Source organism: Centroberyx gerrardi, chromosome 23 (genome assembly GCF_048128805.1).
Source record: "Centroberyx gerrardi isolate f3 chromosome 23, fCenGer3.hap1.cur.20231027, whole genome shotgun sequence".
Classification (NCBI taxonomy): domain Eukaryota; kingdom Metazoa; phylum Chordata; class Actinopteri; order Beryciformes; family Berycidae; genus Centroberyx; species Centroberyx gerrardi.
Window position 1 is genome coordinate 11,855,662 of NC_136019.1, and position 14,315 is coordinate 11,869,976.

At 42.2% G+C, this 14,315-nt stretch overlaps 2 protein-coding genes across 3 annotated transcripts in view; both read left to right on the forward strand.

The window, feature by feature from the left end:
• Positions 1-346: 346 nt before the first annotated feature.
• Positions 347-2,411, forward strand: LOC139914418 (doublesex- and mab-3-related transcription factor A1-like). The gene is made up of 2 exons (XM_071902745.2): positions 347-926; positions 1,444-2,411. The coding sequence occupies exons 1-2, from the start codon at positions 443-445 to the stop codon at positions 2,241-2,243; spliced, it is 1,284 nt and encodes a 427-aa protein (XP_071758846.1). The 5' UTR covers positions 347-442; the 3' UTR covers positions 2,244-2,411.
• Positions 2,412-4,009: 1,598 nt separating this feature from the next.
• The window catches only part of LOC139914361 (glucosidase 2 subunit beta-like), a 125,332-nt gene continuing 115,026 nt past the window's right edge, over positions 4,010-14,315 (forward strand). For both annotated transcript variants that reach the window (XM_071902661.2, XM_071902668.2), the window contains exons 1-5: positions 4,010-4,173; positions 4,720-4,836; positions 5,861-5,956; positions 7,934-7,991; positions 9,299-9,416. In XM_071902661.2, the coding sequence (XP_071758762.1) occupies positions 4,092-4,173; positions 4,720-4,836; positions 5,861-5,956; positions 7,934-7,991; positions 9,299-9,416 (471 nt within the window). In that variant the 5' untranslated portion in view covers positions 4,010-4,091. The remainder of the gene's footprint in view (positions 4,174-4,719; positions 4,837-5,860; positions 5,957-7,933; positions 7,992-9,298; positions 9,417-14,315) is intronic.

Below are 14,315 nucleotides of genomic sequence, written 5' to 3' on the forward strand. Positions count from 1 at the left end.
AGACATAGCAGGCCAGCCTCTGCAATGGCATTGGTCCTAAAAAGGCTCAGTGCAACAGTTTGAATGCCATTTCCTATAGAACACTATTTTAACCATTTGCAATTAAATACCATACAACTTATGGACTGTTGCTGGACAGGCCTGAAACTTAACATTTCCTAAAACTATCTAGGCTCTATTACATCAGATTAGACCACTATTCATCCGGGACTCAAATAAACATGATAGGGTATTAAGAGGTTGGAGCGGAAAGGGGTGTAACCATGGTGTTGTATTTCATGTCAAGCCACCTGGAGAGGAGACACTTAAAGCGCACTAGTTCAGGGTGCCAGCGGCAGTAGAGAGACTCCAGTCACCGAGAGAAGGCCGACTTAACCTGAGTGACTGCACTTGATTATCTGCACTGGACGGCCCGGAGACCTTGTGCGCATCCCCAAGAGCAATGGACGGCAGGATCAGACCGCTTGGCCTGGCCGGGCACACCGCCAACCCGCTGTCGGTCGGGGGCTTGCAGGTGCCCCCTTCCCTCCTGCGCCCCCCGCCTCTGTTCCTGCGGGCTTGTAACCCCGCGCTGGAGAGGGGTTACCCCCGCACCCCGAAGTGCGCCAGATGCAGGAACCACGGCGTGGTGTCCGCGCTCAAAGGTCACAAGCGCTTTTGCCGCTGGAGAGACTGCGTGTGCGCCAAGTGCACACTGATAGCGGAGAGGCAGAGGGTGATGGCCGCGCAGGTGGCGCTGCGGAGGCAACAGGCTCAGGAGGAGAGCGAGGCCCGAGAGCTCCGGTTCCTGTACCCCGGCTCGGGGACTGGAGGGGAACCCGGGGTCCCTCTGGCGTCACCCGTAGGGCCTGGGATACCAGCAGCTACCAGTGACACCCCAGCAGTTCCCAGTGTTGATGTTTTCGGAACAGAAAGCCAAAAAGATGGTGAGTTGAGATGGTGAAATCGGGGATGTGGTGGAGAGTAAAAGGCACCATAATTCACCTTTTTATTGGGGAAGAGAGTTTACCAACCTTTTTAGGCTAACATAAATCTTGAGGGCGTCATTTAATACCATACATCATAGTATAAAGTATAGAAATATAGTATAGCCTAGTATAGTATATTATAGATAAATGCTTTTCTGAAAATCGAATTGAATTTTGTTTATATCAGTGGTTGTGATGTTTTATGCTGATCACTGAATGGAGGTCATTTCTATTATTTACCACTACTGGGTGAGATGATTATGTAGCCTACAGCTAAGTGTTGTTATTCCGTTTATGTGCAGTAAATTATACGGTATTTGCGTTACATAAAATATATACAATCAAATATTTAAAATGTTTTACTTTTCTATGCCTCTATGCATAATTTTACGCACACGCTGAATGCTGACATAAGCGTGCAGAGATGAGTAACGCTGATTTAAAACCATCTGATTTTCTTCTATCTCCATTTCAGATGATAAATTGAGCAAGTACAACTTTTACAACGGTTTCATTGGTCGACCTCTCTTTGCACCTCACGCCGCACGTCTGGCCTCTCCAAGTGACAAGAAGGAGCTGTCTCCAAGCAAGGACAGCGCCAGTGCTACATTCAACGACGACAGCGCCAGTCCGTCCCCAGTCTTTGACCAGCGGTCAGACCACACAGAGAGCCCGCAGAGGTCGTTGTCCTCCTCGGATCCGGAGTCGGGGAGCGAGTCGGAGAAACCCAAGGAATACCCAACTCTGGACCGGGACCCCACCGACGTCATGGCCAAGATCTTCCCCCATCAGAAACGGGACACCCTGGAGTCCGTGGTGAGAACGTGCAAAGGTGACATTGTGAAAGCTATTGAACTCATGCTTAGCTCCAAAGAGAACAAAATCAACTCTGACGGCTTGGCCCTGTCTCTGTCCGGTCACCCCAGCGCGCTCAGGCCTAACGCGGGATTGCCAGGCGTACTGGGCGCTTTGGGGACCAAGTCTGCCTTCTCTCCTCTCCACGCCACACCGACGCCCGCCGGCGGCGACAGCTTGTACGGGCTCAACCCTCGCTTCGGTATCAATCCCTTGCGGCTGGCCTATTCTTCGGCAAGTGGTGGCATGACAAGTTTTATGTCACCGTATGTGACATCCGGACTGATGCCGGTGTTTCCACTGCGCCCGCCCTTGGACTCCTACTCTTTCCCGGGCATGATCCGAGACCTTTCCTACCTCCAGAGCAAGGAGTCACTATGCAACACAGGACTCTACACACGTCTTAACCATGAAAAATAATTGCAAATTGTAAATTAGCTTTCAGAATTTTCTTTAAAGATCCTTTTAAGTGCCTGAAAACTGTTAAAGCTGTTGACTAAAATCACTGCATAATGCCATTGAAGTTTGGCAATTTTCTCTTTTAACTTGTTTCAGTATATTTTTGAAAGTGTACATTTTGTAAAGATTGTTTATTATTAATAAAGCTATCAACGGGTGTTCTTGTTTTATCTTTGTTCCATGTATACCTTCTGTATGAGTGTGTCTTATAGTTTATCAAAATTATACAACATAATAGAAGGATATACTTTGCAAAGATCTATCTATCTATCTATCTATCTATCTATCTATCTATCTATCTATCTATCTACCTGAAAGTAACCACTTATTTTATAAAAGGTATCTGTAGTCCGATTACTGTGTATTTTATATTGCCACATTAAAGTAATACTTTACATGTAATTTGTAACTCTCCAACTCAGATGACTCCTTACTCTGACTAGACTTTTTAATAAAATGAAAATAAGCCTCAATTTGACTTGAGAAAAATGAATGGAGATCACAATGTCATAAGGAATAAATATAGGCCATAAATATCGTAACAATACAATTACATTAATCACAATAATTCTTGGGCAGTTAAAGCCAACAGTTCTGTAGAGAGGAGTTTGGCTGAAACATATAAAAGAAGTTTGGCGCTTGAGACCGGGGCTAGCCCATGTTCTAGTTTACATTAACATCTCCTCGCCAAACTAATTTATGGACTTCCTCAGTTGGTTCAAAGCCTTTTGACAGCAAGTGAAACATTTTTTTGACTCACTTTTGTGCAAACATTTTCTTGTACAAACAGTGCTATGCAAGCCAAGCTCCACTCTCTACATAGTTACAATACGGCCGGGGGATTTGGAGGAACTGAAGACCATCAGCTTTCTAAGAAGCTTTCTAAGAATAGCTTTGAAATGGTGAGGATTATCTCCAGGTCATTTCATTTGTTCAATTTGTTCAGTACCTCACAATTGCCTAACATCATATTGAGCTTCAACTTTTTGATTTTGTTCTGTTAGGTCTATCTATTTGAGGCCTATATGATGCATTTCAGTGGCAGTTTATACACATTCTTGCCTGTAAAGTCAATCAATTTATCCTATGCAAATGACAGCAATTTATAGTCTACTACACCTGACATCAGCATTAATTTGTAATACATTTGCTTGGTACAAAAGCCTGCAACACATGGCTACCAAGTTACAGGGTTTACTCTTCACAGGTAACCAGGAAACCATGGTAACCCACCCACTCCCCCTTCTGTTTGCTTGCTAAATTCCAGATATGACCCTGGTGTTCATGATTTATTGTCTGTTGGCAACTCACATTTGGTATATTTGAAAATATTTTGTGGTTGCATGCTGTGCTATGATGTTGAGGATGTATATTCCATGCTGTGCTTACAATATCTGATCACATGTGAAGTCTACACCTCCTCAAGAAATCGAAAAGTTAGGCAAATGTTTAGACTACTGTACATTTATCTAGCTTGGGAAACCAGCTGCTTTTCTTTCCATTTTTAATAAAAGAGAATAACTTCTAGATATACTATCATTTCAAATATAAACATCCTAAACTTTTGTGAAGATATTTCTCCATCCAGACTCAAAAGCCATCCTCACCGTTGATTGGTCGTAGAAATCACAGGGGCTCGCACGACAACCAACGGGAAGCCTCGGGTGCGTCACGTGACCGTGTGTTTCAGGAAGACACTGACAGTGAAATGTTGGAGGTTGGAAGTGGAGACTAATGTGAACATGAAAAACATTTGAGCAGGTTTTTGTGTGGCAGGAGTGTAAATGTTTTCAAGGCCTGCGCTCTGACATGCGTTGCCACATTGTTATTGCCGCTGTCTTTTGGTCTGTTTGCGTTGACTCGCGGAAAATAAGAGGAATATCTTTGTCCTGTAAGTGCAGTGTCCCTTACCAGCTTAGGCTAACTAATGTCAACATCTTTGTAAACAGTGCTACATGTATGAATGCTATGCGTGTTGTAACCTGGATGTTGTAACAGCTCCATAGTTGCAACACAGGAAACATGAAGTGAGGGATTTTATTTTTGAAGTATATACAGTATATATATTGTTGCTATTGGCTGTAGGGTAGGTAGACACTGTATTGTGGTTGTTTTACTTGAAGTTGAATAGCTTAAAGTACATTGACCTGTAGAAGGCATAATGCCAGCCCCTAGTTTCACTAACATTTCATTACAGTGTCTGAAATTCAGCAGCCAGCATGATGAAGTGACACTGTTCTCAACTGGGCTTACATCCAAAAATAAATATTTATAGAGCTGCCAACATTAATGCATAGCACATGGAATTTTACTGTGCAAAATGTTGTTGTTGTTGTTGTTGTTGTAGTGTTGCCCCTGAGTCTGTTAGGTTGCATCTGTAGCTGCAGTTCAAGGCCATCAGCATGTATCAGTCTGTAATGTTTTCACTCTGTAACAGACAAGCGGTTCTACAGAGAGAGGAAGACCTTCCTGTGCATCGATGGCTCTAAAATGATCCCCTTTGAGCAGGTGAACGATGACTACTGCGACTGTGAAGACGGTTCTGATGAACCAGGTAAAGAAGTGTGTCCATGGGCGAGAGTGTGTGTGTGTGTGTGTGTGTGTGTGTGTGTGTGTGTGTGTGTGGGGCAATGTTAGCATACTGTGTGCCATCACTGCTTTTTTATTCTTCAGTATTACTCATCATGTAAACCTACGCACTAACGTTTGCTACTCACAGAATTTCCCTTTGTGGGAAAATAATGATTCGACTTGATATCATCCCACTGTGTGTGTTTTCACATTTGTTCCTTTTTTGTCTTTCATCTGAACTCAGTGATTAATCAGTCTTTTTGTGCATGTGAATACTGCAAACACACTCAGACCCCTCTGGAGGAAATCAAGAAGTAGAGCTCCTTGAGAGATGTTCCAGACTCAGTTTTCTTTTTCTGGTGCACTTTATTTGTAAAATTTGTTCACATGATTTTGTGGTTTCACTTAAGAGATTTATATTGTTAGAATCAAAGCACACGTCTGGTGATTTTAATTCTATATTGATGAAAATTCACTGAATTGGAGATAAATAACAGATTGCAAAGGCTTCCAAATAAGCTCAATATTAAGTATTTTAAAACGGGTTGCGATCATTAGCCTGATCAGGTTCCATAATAAGAGATAAGAGGTTTCTTTCACATAAAGAAGCAAATACTGTCATCTATAACAGTCATAGGAGGATTGACATATAAAGAAAAATACAGGTCTGAACTGTAAAGTGTCCTTATCAGAAGTGATGGGAACCAGAAAAAGATCATGGGATTCAATAGGCTTTAATCCTTGTTTTGGTCCATTCAAAGATTCAGGAAAAAAAAAGGACCTGATTATTCATGTGAAAACTCTGTGAGTGATCCCACAAACAGGCATTTATGTGTGACTAAATGACATTGCCCCCCTAAGGGCAACAAAGGCAGTGCATCCATGTTGGCCATGTTGATGACTGGGTGGAGCCTTTATGTATGGAGCCGTATCACAAATAGTTTTCACATTTGTTTCTGCAAGTCAGATATTATGCAACATCGACCTCTGCTCTTCGCCCTCTGTAGGCACTGCAGCCTGTCCTGGTGGCCGGTTCTACTGCACCAACCTGGGCTTCCGCCCACACTACATCCAGTCTTCACGAGTCAACGATGGCATCTGTGGTACGGCCTTCTTTATTGCATTATATTAGAATAAAATAATAACCTCTTGAGAGGAGACCTTGGTAAACCTCAGACAACCTTTTGAAGGGAGGCAGGAGGAGGCAGGCGGAAAACAGATTTATTCTTGCAGAAAATGAATGGCTGTAATAGTCATTTAAAAAGCTAGTGGAAAGATATGGTGCCAAGACTGAGCTACTTTTTTTAGCAACTTTCTTATTTCAAAGGTGTTTGTGAGGTTTTAGTCAAAATGACAATATGTTATGAATTATGCTTCACAAACCACTCAGGGATGTATCATATGAATGAAATTAAATGGTTTCAATTACCCACCACATAAGCATAATAGGAAGGATTATATGCTGCTTTTCAGTGATTCCACAAGAGCAGAAGCGCTGCCTTTAGCGACAGTGGGTGAGCCACTCAAGTATGCAGAGCACTTAAGATGTTATACCCACTGCTTGCTTTTTCCCTGTTTTGCGCACATGCACAGGAATACATATTTTACATGCTGTCAGAAGGCGGACATGTTGGAAGTTGTTGTACACACTGTCACTGCTTTTTGTAGTACAAACAAACAGAGATGAAGAGGTAGACACAGCAAACAAAACTCCTCTCTCGCATACACACACTCACTCACACACACACAGACACACACACACACACACACAGACACACACACACTCACTCTCCTCGCTCAATTTCCCTTGAACAACATTCTGCTCTTTTTCTCAAGTCCTTTCTCCACTCTGTCTTGTGAAACCTGCCACACTCGAGCCAAATTAGATCGGTTTGCAGCCCCACCTTCCCATCCACTTCTACATCCTACCCCACTTTGGATAAAATCAACACATTCCGCTGTCGACAACTCCTCTCTGTCACCGGCGCTCTCGTAGATGGCAACAGAAAATGAGAGAGAAGAGTGAAGAGGATAGAGGAAGATTTCTTACAGCCTTCTGCTCCCTTTCCTCAATTGTCCCTCTTTTTCTTCTCCCACTTGTCTTCTCATACCTTCCCTGCCCTGAATGGAGCCACTTAATAGCTAACGCAGCGTCGCTTTTCCTCCTCGACGGTTCGCTGAGAGATTTTCATTGACTTCCTTTTGCTGGGCTCTAACGCCCCTCTTCCACTGGTCGCCAATGGGGCTCTGGGTAATTGAGGAGTTTCACACTGTGACCACTCTCCTGGCTGAAGCATCTGAGCCAAAACCAGATCTGAGCAGTTATAAAACATCATGTAGCTGATCCTGTAAGTGGCTGATCTCAAGAGACCTTCTCCAAACCAGAGAGAGATCTCATGCAGACACCAGGATCTGTTCTTCACCAGTCAAAACTGACAGTCTAGATCAACAACATCTGCACTATTCTCCAGTTTTATCAGTTTAACACAAATGCACAGATGTTATCGGCCAATATTGGCTTTTCACAGAAATAGGCTGTTGCCATTGGCAATGATACATTGTAAACAAAGCATTTATTTTTTCCACAATCACATGATTATTCTTATCTAATCTTGTTTTTGAATAATTCTGGTTAAGTGATTAAAGGGCTTTGAAGATGATGTACGTTGAGAAGCAAAAGATCATAGTGATCAATTTGCCTTGCCACAATTTACTACGAGTGTTCCATGTAGTTTCCATGTAGCAAATGTGAAAGATACTACTTTAGTTGTATCTTTATAGTACCATGCTATCACACAAATCAATCAATTATATCAGATATCATCAGATATATCAGATATAGTACCATGCTATCACACAAATCAATTATATCAGACTTCTTTTTTTTTTTCATTTTATCAGATATTATTTTAACTTTCATCCCTAATTATTGATATTGCATCAGACCCAGAAATTATGTATGGATCAAATCCTAAATATTCAGAAAAAAGAGATATTGCTCACTTTCTTTGATGTTGTGATGTGGTGCGTTCCTCTGTCTCGGTGTGTAATGGATTGGTTTCTTCTGTTCCTCTTGTCAGATTGCTGCGATGCTTCAGATGAGTACAACAGCCACACTCGCTGCCAGAACTCGTGCAGGTCGGTTGAATCAATACTGAGAGTAAATATTTGACTTGGGGATCCCTCAAATTGTCAGATTTGTGCATTTTCACCAGAGACTACAAGGGCCATGTGTGGGTGAAGAATCAGAATCTGAATCAAGTATTCACCCAAACCATGGTGCAAGGGAAATATATCAACAATATGCTTTTTTCTTTTAAAATCTTGCTTCTTATGTGTCTTTGTTCTTTTTTTTTTTACCTTGTCTCTTATGTGTTTTTTGCCTGAATGACATGAGGCTTGTGATTAAGAATTCTGATGCATTTTTATGTAAATGGAAAATAAACTTGAAACTTGAAACTTGGTTAGGTCAATAAAAAAAGACAGGTTTTTGTTTATCCTAGGTTGTTTATCTTAGGTTTTAACATTACTGCTTATAGCAACAGTGCAAACCTGCTGTACTAGTGCTGTTTAATTGTGCTGGGCCCATGTGGCAGTGACTCATTTGTTGTGCCACCAGGGGGCATGGTGTCACTATGATAAAAAACCTACTGTAGTCCAGTACGTAGGTTCCTGAGACTCCCCACTGGCACGCAGCCCTTCTCTTTAATGTATATCCATCAGGGACGTGTTCTGAAGAGTTCATCCTGGATAAAGAGAATCTGACTCACCACCCCATTACCCTTTCCTTTTCCCATCATGCCGCATCTACAGTTAAAGTTCTATCACTGTAAATTGTACACTCATTAGTCCCTTGCTGTTGTGGCTTTCATGAAGAGAAACGTGTTTCTGTGGGATCGTTTCCTTGCTGTAAATTACATATTTTATAAATGGCAGGTCTGTAAACAAACTCCCTGAAGCCTGAAGTCCGGCTTGTCTTTTTTCAGAAATGTAATGTTTATATGAACTCAAACTGCAGAGGGTCATATTTACAGTCTTCACTCTGCTGCACTGCAGAGATTGGCCATACTACGATGCTGAAATGTACTCTTCCGTGTAAACCCAACTTCTAATACAATAACCCATTTGTGGATGGTCCTCTATTACTTCATTCTGTGCCATATGCCTCAAAACCACATACGAGCAGAGTATATCTCATTACGATTTCACAAAGTCCACACTCTTATTGTGTTTGCCAGACTTCGAAAACAATTTAGTTCAGCCACAGAGCATCCACCCCCATCTTATTTACTCTTCTATTTTCCCATTTGGATTCCTGGTGCATCGTGGGCCCTTAAAAATTGGATTGTGCCATCTCAAAGACCATAGCAGGGGTGGGCGACGTTTTCTCAGTAATGATGGGACCGTGCCTCCTCTCCCTCTCTCTCTCTCTCTCTCTCCTCCAGGAATCTGGGACAGAGGGAGAGAGCAGATGTAGAGGGCCAGATGAGGACCTTGGACGAGGGGCTGCGACTCAAACAGCAACTGATTGAGGAGGGGGTGCTGCTCTGGAGGGAGAAACAGGTAGGGTGTAGTATGCTGCGGTGACTACTGTACTACCATACAGCATGTAGTAGCAACAGAGGGAAACCATCAGTCCTGTTTTTCCCCCAAAGCTTTATCCCCTATCTGCTGTGAGAAAACAATGACTGTCAAACACGTGTCTTTGACTTCTGTTCAAACTGCATGAAATATTGATTCTGTATATGCTCTTTATATGTATATGTATAGTATTTGAAGGCCTGCATATTTCACCTTAGTCCATGGATCAAGAGAAAAGAGGTGTCCTTACACTGTTGGAAAAAGGAGAAACCAGAAGTGTATGATAAAAAAAAAAGAGCTGTAATACATAAAATGCCAAGGTGAGAATAAGTGCCACAGTAAAAAAGGTTTGCAATGTGATTTGCATCCGTTGAAAGCTTCAGAAGGTATGAACTCTTCATTTATCACCACCAATGCCATCTTCACAAAGTAAATGATGTGAAGATTACGACCGAGAAATGTACCTTCAAATACGTTGAGTGGGTTTTACATAACAAAAACCTGTTGCCTCAGTTGGCTAAGGCGTGTACCAACGTCACATCTGACCTGGGGCCTTTGTCACACGTCATCCCTCCTTTTCTCTCTCTTTCTCTGTCTTTCCTATCTCTTTTCACTGTGGACTATCAAATTAAGGCAAAATGCCCAAAAAATAATCTTTAAAAACCCCCAAAACAAAACAATGCACTGTTAGCTAGCACTGAATACGGGCTGAAATCATACTTCTAGGTTAGCTACGATTATCGTCTCACTCGTTCTCTTATTGTGAATTAACTTTTCACCTAGGCTACTTCTGCTGTTACAGCTGTACTATTATTATTATTATTACCTGGATAGCTAGCTAACTTTCTTGGTTGGTTGGGAAGTGTTATTCTTGCAGCTAAGGTTAATTTGCTTTTACCTATGTTGTGCTCTGGGAATTCCTGATGTGAATTCGCAGCTTGTGCCCTATGATATTGGTTTGACCATACATGCTCCTGGCAGACAACCTGCTGCTACAGGCATCTGCTGTGCAGTTGCTAACATCAACCTCACCCTGCTGTGCAGTCAGTTTTTGGTATGTCAACATGCTCGCTGTTTTCTGGTCGTAAGAGCAGTTAATAAGCATTTTTCTAGCCATTAGCTCACTCATATCATTTTATCAGTTTGTGTCATTTTAGAATGTTTCCACTGTGAGATCCCCGAGAATTTGTGCTGCACAACTTTGATGTTTTGGCTACATAGTCTTGTTACTTGGGTTGTGGAATGGCAGAGTGACAAAGAAGTGGCAGATCTTCTTTGAACATGGGTCCTCGTCTTTCAGGGTGCCGAAAGTATTTTGACAGATTAGGATTATATACAAAATATAGTCATTTCTCAATTGTAGTCAAGCTTCCTGGTGTGCAGTAACTTCTCAACATCTGTGACCCATAAACATCACCAGACTGCTCCTGCCAGCAACTTTGCATTTCCACGTATCTCTATAGAATTCAGCTGTGATTATGTCTCGTTTGCAATTACTCTAAAGCAGTACGGAGTAATGGTCGAGGGTAAGTTGGCACAAGTAAACACGTAAACAAGTATCTGAGTTATCAAGCCAGCTTTGAATCATCACGCTCCTTCCACAGAGCTTCAAGATAAGTATGAACTACTTTTGCAGTTTTTCCCCCTATATTCTCCATTATCTCATTGAGTTCAACATGCACCACTTCAAATTGGAAGCTGGAGCCCTGCAGTACTGTGCTCGATAAAATCAGCAAATATGACAGCTGAGCATCTCTTTAGACAGTTCTAAAGTTATATTTAAAAGTTCAGTGGTCTCATCACTTGATGCGTTAACGCTTAGCTCTAGAAACTACGCCGCCTTCAGTCACTGAAGAAAAGCTCCTGCAACACATAGTCGAAACGTTCTATGACTCAGTGAGACTTTTTCAGGACTGCCCTAAATCTTTGAGCTGTTTTGTGCATTAATCATGAGAGGGACTGTTTTATTTCAAGGCATTTGTATGCACTTTATAGCACAATGTGTGTGAAAATGCAGTTTTGGGATCGTCAGACATGTCTCAAACATATATTACTTGCGATAGCTGATATAGTTAAAAAGCTATCACTGATCACGAAGATTTTGACTGAAGGCCTCTCTTTGTCGTACACAGTCACATTCAGACACACATGTTCGCACACATGCCTGATCGCCAGCTGATGGTCCTCTGAGTGTATATTCTGCGCTCTTTTTTTTTTTTTTTGTCAGATATTTCTGTTCCATGTTCTTTTCTGTAGCGGCTGATTGGCAGATCGAGGCTGAAGTGTCACACAGCCCTCCGAGCCCTGCTGCACATCGTGATCCTCTGTTCTCAATGTGTCTCTGTTGATATGCTGGGGTTACCTCAGGGGCCCCGTCTCGGGAACCTTAAACAATGACTCAAAAGTGAACTCTTCCGAAGGGTTCAAGGGTTAAAGAAACTGCCGCCGTTGAAGGAATGGAATGGTGGAAAACTTTTTAATCAAATTAGAACCCCCTCGTGGAGTGAAAGCTGAGTGTAGCATGTCGGCTCTGTGCGCCCTAGAACCAGCAGAAGTAGGGATGCTGCTATTAATTTGCCACAAAACGGTATTCGATAAAATTCACTTTATAAGGGTCTGATCAGTCTGCTGGTGATTGGCCTATTCTGCGGGTCCAATCTTCTTTTGACAAACAGGAAACGGTGTGCATCATTTGTTAGACACCAAGCAGTGTATGGCATTGAATTTCATCTTTCATCTATTGATTGTTATGTTAGCTTGTTAGCTTGTGTTTGTCACACCCTATCTGAATAAGTGTTTGGTGGCAGCATGGTTGCTCTCGTTTGTTAGTAGCATGGTTGTCTGTATATTGATTCTTTAGATTTATATGTTGCTTGTTATTGTCTTTTTCTTGTTTGTAGCATGCTAACTGTTAAATTGTTTTGCGGGTAGCATGACACTTCGGTTTCTGATCTGCTGAGCGGGCCGTCCCTTCAGCCCAGAATTGTTGATACAATTCGGCTTCTGATCTGCTGAGTGGGTTGTTCCAAGCCAGCAGTGTCTGCCGTCCCATTAGCCTGTTGTTGTTGTTGTCAAAATCGATACGACTTCATAAATTATTGAGTTATGTTGGTTAGGTACAAGCCTAAGTGTAGGTAGAGGGTGGTGGAGGGGACTTTATCTGTATTTGGTGTCGAGGGAGGGGGGCTTCTGGGATGCCAGAAATCACTGTTGAGCCTTCTGGGCCTAATTCAATGAAACATCAGTGATGGGACGTGCCTTCTTGATAACCCCAGTGGCAAACCCACACATACTCACACATCCAACCATGTAACATTTAGATTAGGTGGCTGGTGAATGGTGCTGCCTGTCTACTGGTCCTGTAGATTTATGACGGCAGAGCCTGATGTCCTCTATAGTCACCGTTTGCCGGTTGGCACATCATCCTTTTGACATCTGAATTGGGCTTCTGTATGAATGCTCACCTTGGATTATGGCACAAAGGATTGCGGCAACAAATCCTGTGTACTGGTAAATGCTGCGACTAGTGATTACAGTTACATTCTGTCAGGATGTTGAAGGATCTCATTGTGCTTTTTCTGTTCAAGCTGTACTGCAGCTTTCCAAGAATAAAGACCCCACTGAAGGTTAACACAGTAGAGGAACTCTCAAACATATGTGTGTGTGTATGAATAAATCAGTGCCGAATCTGTATTGCTTGATCTTTTAAAACAAAATCAGTGATCAGTGTCATCTTAACAAATCACAATTGGAACATTTCTAAATTTTCGGTTTAATATGTGATTAAACAGGTCTTCGTCTTTATAGGCTGTGGTTTTTAATATGCAGCGTATTGAAAAACGAGAAAAGAGTTTATGGGAACACTAATGCTATGTGCATTAGTTGTTGGTGTGCCACAGCTTTGGACATGGTGGAAAAACTTTTTACACCAAGACGGTACTATACACAAGAGCAAATATGCTCTTGCACACTCAAAATGGACCCCATAAATCACTGCAGCAAACTGAACGTGGCTAAGCAAGCAGCATGCCCCAGAAAGGTAGTCATCCCTATCCGAACCAAGCAGAATCCATCACTGCATTATGAGAAAGTCTCTGAGGAGAGATTGCAAGGTAATATTGACACACACACACACACACACACACACACACACACACACACACACACACACACACACACACACACGCACACACACAGGGGCTGGTGCTTTCATATTAATTGGTCTATTACAGAGAGTGATGATAGGTTATGCTTGGTTGTCATATGCTGTCATTTTTGGTGCGACAGCAACACCTCCTGACGCAAGTGATTTAAATAGTCCATTGTGCAGTCCCCACTGCTGTCGTACAAGTCTTTGTAAATACAGGGGGTGCTGGTGGTGGGGTAGATAGATTGATAGAGAGAGAAAGATAAAGAGAACGCGTGAGAGAGAGAGTGCGACAGAGAGAGAGATTCAATACTTAAAACCTATTTACATAACTCCCTGCCTCGACTTTCTCCAAATGATCTTGGGGCTTAAAGTAAATTGTCCCCTGGTCACCTATTATATTACTTCAATGTAATACAACTGTTGACATTATATTCCTCAAATAAGAAATATAATCATGCAAGTGTAGAAAACAATGCAATGAGAGGCCTGAGGGGTTTGGATAAACGAGGTTCTACCAAATACAGTTGATGAAGCAAAATGCTCCAAATTGGTGTACATACCGAAACATACAGTAGAGTCTCGACAGTCCTACACCCACTGTTGTGGTCCTGTATAGCTGTAGAGCATGGCACTAACAGATCCCAACTAGGGCTGAAAGATATTGACAGAAAATCAATTTGCGATTATTTGACGGAATATTACAATTGCGATTTAAGTTTTTCTTGTCACAA

Excerpts from the sequence above, each read along its gene's own strand:
- LOC139914418 (XM_071902745.2), top strand. The coding sequence starts at position 443 with ATGGACGGCAGGATCAGACCGCTTGGCCTGGCCGGGCACACCGCCAAC. Across the intron at positions 927-1,443 it reads AACAGAAAGCCAAAAAGATG|ATGATAAATTGAGCAAGTAC; the intron begins GTGAGTTGAGAT and ends TCTCCATTTCAG.